The sequence below is a fragment of the Lycorma delicatula genome, chromosome 3 (assembly GCF_047948215.1).
Source record: "Lycorma delicatula isolate Av1 chromosome 3, ASM4794821v1, whole genome shotgun sequence".
Classification (NCBI taxonomy): Eukaryota; Metazoa; Arthropoda; class Insecta; order Hemiptera; family Fulgoridae; genus Lycorma; species Lycorma delicatula.
The window spans coordinates 190270711-190279185 of NC_134457.1; the positions used below are offsets into that span (position 1 = coordinate 190270711).

General features: G+C 32.2%; 1 protein-coding gene across 4 annotated transcripts in view; it reads right to left on the reverse strand.

Annotated features, from left to right (window-relative positions):
- LOC142322302 (endoplasmic reticulum metallopeptidase 1-like) overlaps positions 1–5660 on the reverse strand; it is a 66403-nt gene extending 60743 nt beyond the window's left edge. The window contains exon 1 of one of the 4 annotated variants that reach the window (XM_075361224.1): positions 5508–5660. Coding sequence is in view for 1 of the 4 variants with exons in the window: in XM_075361221.1 (XP_075217336.1) it covers positions 5307–5333 (27 nt within the window). In the remaining 3 variants the exon portion in view is untranslated. Of the gene's footprint in view, positions 1–5306 lie in introns of all 4 variants that reach the window. The other 3 variants (XM_075361223.1, XM_075361221.1, XM_075361225.1) reach the window with 3 other exon arrangements.
- Between the last annotated feature and the right edge of the window lie 2815 nt (positions 5661–8475).

Sequence of the window (8475 nt, forward strand, 5' to 3'; positions counted from 1 at the left end):
AGTCGAATCATGGTACCTATTACAATAAGTAGCTTTTTTAATGAAATCTAACTAAAAGGAGAGGGTAATGTACATACGTACGTATGTGTGTTGGCGTGTTTGAAGCTTAATAAATATTGACTGGATAAACAGATTTGAAAAATTTTGTGTACTCATGCATATGAGGCACTTTGTTGGTTAAGTTTTGGGTCACTATCTACAGGGTAAGGAGGGGCTTTTTGAGAAGCAATTTTCTCCAAATTTTGCAAACATAACCCCACTTTATATTTACGCATGCATACTTACCTTACAATTTTTATAAAACAATTTTCCCGAAGATTGACACCTTCACCAAAAATTGAAAAAGCTAAATTTTTATATAATGCATATTTATTAACCAAATTTTTTTAAATATCTACGCATATTAGTAGTGCAAGCAACCTAAAAAAAACCATTTTAGGAGCAATATTGGAGTGGGAAATCCAATCAAGGATAATTTTTTTTTTGTATTTATTTAAACTTTTAATATTAAAAGTCTAAATTATACTATAATATTAAACTTTTTATAATAATACTGTAATAAAATCTCAGCATAATTCACCCTTCACCCACAAAAAAAAAATCAGTAAGCGTTTTATTAGTTGTACCTCGTTTGTGGATTTTTTTTTGTTTCTTCTGTTTAGCATAGTAAATTTCAAAAAATCAAAAATATATTTCGGAAGGTAATTTTGGAGGTGAGGGATAAAATAAATAAAACAATTATTTTTAATTCTTTTTAGTTTATTTAAACATAAATATAATGAATATTTTACAATAAAACTTCATCATAAATTACTCCCCCAACCACAAAAAAGTAATCTTTGGTAACTTTTTCATGATAATTATTTTTCCACTATATAATAACAAATAACCAATGCCAGGAATGTATTCAACTTTGTTATCAGTTTTTTCCAATGATTCACCTTGATGCAATTGTGATCCTTTTTGAGGCTAGTCATTCATTTTCTTCATCAGTAAAGATGCCAGAGGCAAGAAGTCACCTCTTGGAAGTGATTAAGAAATCCTCTTAGTATGCGGATCTAATATAGATTATGTGGTTATGTTTTTATATTTATTGTTATTTTGTAAAATTTTGTGTCTGTAATATTGCATTTTGTGATCAAATTCTTATCTAGTTTTCTTTTCTTTCTGAGGCAATATGCAAAGAATGATTACATTAATGAGTCTAGTGTAAGTATGTATTCATTTTACCTATGAATAATGACTCCAGCTCACCAATATAGTACTTAGAAAGCAACACATAATTAATTTGTTGGTTTGTGCGTGCGCACGCGCATGACTACGTGTGTATGTATATATATGTGTATGTATGTGTGTGTGGTGCGTGTGTGTACGTGTGCATGTGCGTGTGTGTGTGACAAATGTCAGTATTCTTTGCTAATCTGTTGTGCAAGGGAATTATCACATGGCATCATTGAAAATGCAACAGCCCAGAAATAAACTAAATTAATTGCGATGAACAAACTAAACACTATATTGAAAAGACTGGATGTTGTATACTAATTCATCCACATTACCAAAAACACACAACCAATTGGCCTCTGCAAATCAGCTTGCTGAATCAAGACACCTGCACAAATTTAACATGTAATTTATAAAACAGCAAAAGCAACAACCTCAGCACAATTGAAAATATAAAATTTATAAACACGTAAAATTTTACAGAAATATCATATTAGATGAACTCAACGCAGATTAAATGTATTCAATAAAGAATTTTCCAAATCACTTCCAAGCACCATCAACAGTATCACCAATGACAAAGGAGTCATGAAAAATTTTCTTCAAATACAATGACATATATTTTTAATGATGGTTGAAAAATGGCCTAATGTAAAAAATGTTGTTATAACATTTCATCACAGTGATAAAAAATATAATTGTGTTAGAGAAAAGAACATTAATAGATATAAAGAAATAATAATTTGAACTTCTTTCACAGGTAGATCTGCATGCAGCTGTTTAAAATCTCAAACAATTAAAAAAAAATTATTTACTAAAAAAAAAAAAAAAAAAAACCAGCTTATAAAGTAATGTAAATGACATGCTAGATAATAATATTATACAACAGAGAATACTTTTATAGTGTTTGTTAAAGACCATAAGACTCTACCTGAAAACTGATTATATCCTCTCTTGGAATAAATATGTCAATTAAATAAACAAACATAACTCAAATATCTTTAGGCTACGTGAAAATGTTATTTAAAGAAATGGTATATCATTATCCAGTTACTTCAATACATTTTTGGAGAACACCACCAAAAAAGATGTTTAGAAAGAAAACTTTTTCAGACCACAGAAGAAAACCATTAGGTAAATTATATGAATAAGTTGATAACTGTAAACAATTTTTTAAGGGCCAACAATTAACGATGGTTGTCATTTTTAACTCAATCAGCAATAATTAATTTTAAGCATTCAGATGTTAAAAGAAATTTAGATACTCAAAATTAAGAACAAGATAAATAACTACTAGGTTTATGGGGTCCAGGGTATAATATTACTTGAATGTAAGCAATCTTATTTAGGGCCAAAATTCATGCTGAAAAATTAAATCAGGTTTTTTAAATTAAAATTTTTAACTACAAAAATGTTTTAACTTTATTGAACAACTCATTTCTTTCAAAAATAAGTAGTTAAGGTAGTTATAGGTTTAAGATCAGGTACATTTGACAATAATTTCTCCCTATATTCAGTTATACTTCACTTAGTGTCCATACTGAAGAAAAAAAATCATTACTTTGAATATTGAAATTTAACTTAAAATTATATGGAATGTTTTTGTCATCATAATTATCTCTAACTTTCTTAACTCACATTACTGAGCTAAATTTGTTGTAGAGTTTTTTGTACAGCCACAGAGGAAAAGAATCTCAGAGCAGTTTCCCAGAAAACCACACAAATATCAAGCCCACAATAACTACAAGTTTCCACACCTTTCACACAGTTCCAGTGGAATTTACGCAAAACTAATAGTACATCCCAAAAAAGGTGTGGATATTGTGGTATAAGTAATTTACAAACATAGGAACTGTGAAAAAACGCAAAGAAAACCACCCAAAAAGATGCGCCAACATCCCTGCAAGTAGTGGATGATCATTCTTCTTGAGACTCTTAAGAAACAAAACCTTTAACAATAAGAGATCAACAATTTTTCACTGACCACAACAAACTATTTTCCCTTCAAACACAAGAGTCATCAAAAAATGGGCAAAGACTTCAAAAAAGAAAATCTCCAAATTAAGCAATGTATATCAGATATAAACTGTACTGCCAGATGCTTCTAAAAATATGAAAGTTTTGTTTTATGTGGTACAGGCTGTACCATATAAAGCAAATTTAACTAACTTAATATCTGAATCCTAATAAAATATGCATATAATTAATTACAAAAATTAAACATTGTTCTTGGAGAACAGAACTACTACTAATAAGAAATTGGTGGTAAAAATTAGGACTGACCTACATAAAAGTAGCTTGTTCCATTTTAATGACCAGGACATGGCTTTAAAGGAAACCTGTTGCAAAGCTCTACAAAATTGTATTTAATCACTACTGTTCAATTGCAGAAACCAGTTTTCTTTTCTGATGATTATGCCATTTACACGAGTAATAATAGATCTTGGAAAATGTATTTTGGTGTAAAAAAAATCTTCCATTTTTATAAGGAAATTACAGACCACCAAGCACATAGAATGAACGGGCAGCAATATTCAAAGTCTATCTAATAGGACCATACTTTATTGAAGAAATTGTTAAGATCACTTCATACCTTAACATGCATGAAAATTATTTTATTCCTCAGCTTTGATCAATTGGTATGGAATTAATTGTCACTTAACAGCAACATGGCGCTCAATCGATAAGCGACTGTTTATTTATTAACATTTTGAAGGGCAATGGATTGGTAGGAGCTCCAAAATTCAGTGTTTTCCTACAAATCCAATCTTAGCATGTGAAGTTAACTCCCCTTGGGGTATAATCAAACAAAAAATCTCCCATTTGTGTAACTAAGGAATGTTGTTGAATTGAAAACTGCATTATTTTATTACTTGATCCTTCAATGTAGAAGCGAACGTCTAAATGCACTTGATGACTGATAAAACTGTGTGCTGACAAATGAGGGGCACAGTCATATGAATCTTAAGTAAGTTTTATGGTTAAAAATATTAAGTAAACATTAAAAAACATATTAAAATATTAACTAAATATTAATTTATGAATAAATATTAAATAAACTAATGGCAAAAAATTCTTCCTTGTTTCTTTATATGGAAAGAGGCTTTGGAGTTAATCTGTAATTAATCTATGTGTCACCAACTTAAGTAAATGATAAATTTCATAATTTTGAAACTCATAAGCTAATTATAATTATCAATGTCAATCTTATATTATTATCACAAAATTAAAAAAATATTTCCAAGTAAATTATTTATACATTGAGTTGGTGGTTTCAATACACATATATTATATTCCCAGATTATACAACACACAGAATCTTTTTGCAAATTTAAAAAAAAAATCTATACTTCACGATTTTTATTGCTTACAATCTTCAGAGGTTCACTAAAGTAATTATTCTTTTTTTAAATATTTAAATTAAAAATACCTACATGTTTATGTGTCTCCACTGGTTTAAAAGTGAACAATTTTAAACAATATATTTACATAAAATATAAAGGTTACATTATTATTACTGTTATCATTAAAGTGGCATGAAATTAATAAAAAGATTTGCATGAAAATTTATACTATTTTTTATCAAAAAGGTAACCATAAAAGAGAACTGCCATATTACATAAATGTGTACAAAAACGGGCATGTATTATGTACACTTATAACCAATTTACATACTTTTAAACAAACAGGTGATTAATAAAAGTGGAAATGTTTTTATATTATTTTGACTTTACTTTTTTAATAAAGTGAACAAAACGTACTAACTTCAATGAAATAGCCAACATTACTTAGCATCATACTCTAGAACATTACCAAATTAAAATAGTTTTACCCTCGTTTCTCGAGTTAATGTAGTAGAACTTTCCATTAAAACGAAAACGGAAAAATTATTCTTTCAATAATAAACTTTTCACCAGTCAAACATGCTGCGATAAGGCAAAATCTAATCTTCACAAACAGAATCGCATTAAGAAGCCAAAACCAGACTCTAAAAAGCAATTAAATAGAATTAGTGGCAAGCTAAACTAATTTAATGTTATGTTTCATTTCGTAAAACAATATCAGTCCCAAAATCCACAGTTTACCTCAAGGTTGCTCGATTTATCAGCCATTATAAAAATAAAAAGTTAAAATCAAACACCTTCCATACGAAAAAACTATCATACAGTAACTTTCGATGTTTTAATAAACCAATTAAATTACGTTGAAGCCAAAAGATAACCTACTTCAGATGTGAGAAAAATTCTAACTCAGTTTAACACCTAAAAAAGTGGTTAAAATTATACCTTGAAGTTCAAATTCAGTAAAAGACAAATGACGCTTTAATACGTAATAAAAATATCAAACGCAAACGATATTTAAAAAAAAAAACAATTTCTACAGTCACTATACCACTCGTATATCATAGATAATAAACAAAGACAGATTCTACTAGACTTGAGTACTGCTTCAGCCTTCTAAACAAATTAATTCTGGCACCAACTAAATGTTTCCAATGTGCATTTTTCAAGGAAATAAAAACTGAGTACGATATAGCATCTTTAATATTAAATTAGTTTATTTATTTTGGACAGAAAGTTTTTATACTCTATATATAAGCATATATTGTGTGTATATAAAAGAGTGCAGCTGATGAAACGCATGTTTTTCACTACCTTCGGTTGTTTTAATTAAAGAAAAAAACGTTTAAATACTATTTTATTTTATTTAAATAATATTTTTTATTGCATTTTTGAAATAAACATACCTTAATTAGGTTCAGAAAATAATGTCAGTAAGACGACATCCTTCTTGTCGGAGGCAAATTCGGAGCCCCTCCTTAAAGCTCTGCACGACTTTGTCCAAAATTTCATGCGACACAGCTTCAATTTCTTGGCGAATGGAAATTTTCAGGCCTTCCATTGCGTTTGGCTTGTTCACGTATATTCTTGATTTCAAACAGCGTCACAAATCGATAGATCGGGAGAGTGTGGGGGCCAAGAAACATCGACGAACCGTGAAATGACTTGCCAGGAAACATTTGTCAAACCACTTCAATAGATGCTCTCGCCATGCTAGCTATGGCACCATCTTGTTTGAATCACATTTCTCTCATGTTGCCGATGCCTTTCTAGTTCTGGACGCAGGAAGTTGTTTGACATGTCGATGTGTAGAGCGCTATTGTCAGTGTAACTGCGGTTCCCCCTTTTCAAAAAGTAAGGACCAACAATCCCTACCTTTTTTCCTGTTTAGCATCCGGGAATTACCGTTCAAGTATTACTTCCGAGGATGATATGTATGAGTGCAAATAAAGGGTAGTCTTGCACAGTCTCAGTTCGACCATTCCTGAGATGTGTGGTTAATTGAAACCCAACCACCTAAAAAAAACCCAACGGGTTGGTCTAGTGGTGAACGCGTCTTCCCAAATCAGCTGATTTGGAAATCGAGAGTTCCAGCGTTCAAGTCATAGTAAAGCCAGTTATTTTTACACGGATTTGAATACTAGATCGTGGATACCGGTGTTCTTTGGTGGTTAGGTTTCAATTAACCACACATCTCAGGAATGGTCGAACTGAGAATGTACAAGACTACACTTCATTTGCACTCATACATATCATCCTCATTCATCCTCTGAAGTATTATCTGAACGGTAGTTACCGGAGGCTAAACAGGAAAAAAGAAAAAATCACCTAAGAACATCTACCTTAGAGACATCGCATCACACTGTTACTTTTGAGCCGTGGGGCGGTTTTTGGTGTAATTCACTTCGGTTCTCCGACGCCCAGTACCGAAAATTCTGTACATAGCCATCCATACAGATGGAAATGGGCTTCGTCACTCATCACAATTAAGGTGTTTGCATCTTCCGTAAGAATGGTGTTCATTATGCCACAAAATTCTTTGCGTTGCACAACACCCCTTTCAATTAGCTGCTGGACAATCATTATTTTGTATGGATGAAATTTCAGATCACTGTGTATGATGCAATGAAGTGAATGGCGTGACATACCCAGTGCTACAGCCTGTCGCCTAGCGTCTATTTTGGACTAATAAGAACTGCCCTTCTCACTCTGACTACGTTTTCCGTTGTTCGGACTGAACGGGGATGGTCAGGTGGTTTTTCTTCATCACAGATCCAGTACTTCTAAACTCCTCAGCCACTGGAGTATGGTGTTTCAAACTAGAACTGCACCTCAACGTTCGACATTAAAATTTCGACAGAAAAGACGTTGAACTGTGGCCACAGAATCATTGTTTCTAAAAAAAATTGCTCGACAGCAAACACATGATGTTCTACACTCCAACATGACTGAAACTGCATAGTCTGAGCTGTCCGCCAAAGGTCAATACCCCCACTCGCCACTGAGTGCTAGTGGTTTAAAAAAACTTGTGTTTCCTCTGCTCTACCCTTTCATAATATAAAAAAAACTCCTGTTAATTTTGACTTATTATACCCACGTATTACAAAATGTCATTGATAAATATAGCATGCTTTTAATTAAAAATGTTAGGATAGCATTTACTTTTGAGGTATGATATCGAAAAGCCGTCTTTTCCAAGACAAAATGTGAGTATATTTTACATTACCGTACAATGAATGGATCTTTGTGACTCGCAGCAGTTTATTTCCTTTGCTCTACAAAACAATATTTCCCGGATATTTAGCCTCTGGAACCACCGTGAGGATTACTTCAGAGGATGTGTACGAGTGTAGTCTTGTATAATCTCAGGTCGACCATTTCTGAGATGTGTGGTTAATTAAAACTAAACTACTAAAGAACACCGGTATCCACGATCTTGTATTCAAATCCGTTTAAAAGTAACTGCCTTTACTAGGATTTGAACCTTAGAACTCTAGACTTCGAAATCCTGATTTACGAAGACGCGTTTATCACTAGACCAACCCGGTGAGTTCGGTTGTCTGACTAACCTTTTATTTTATTTTTTTGTGAGCATGGACCAGCACTGTGCATCCTCGGTGGCTGCCACGCCTCTAACCTCCCAAGACTCCGGCTATGCCATACCCTACGAAGGTCGTTCACCCAGTAGGCCGGGACTCGGTCTTTTATATTACCAGTGCCTCTAAGTGTTCCCTCTTTCCAAGGGAGGTCAGTCGTCTGATCTACAATCACCACACCAAACAACGTTCTTTGAATACCTCAGCTGATAAATTTTCAGCTTTAAATACCACTTTTGGTAACATTGTTTTGTAGCTAGGAATATGTCAAATATAGATCAAAAGTCTGACAACTGTTCTAGTCGTAGAATAATTTT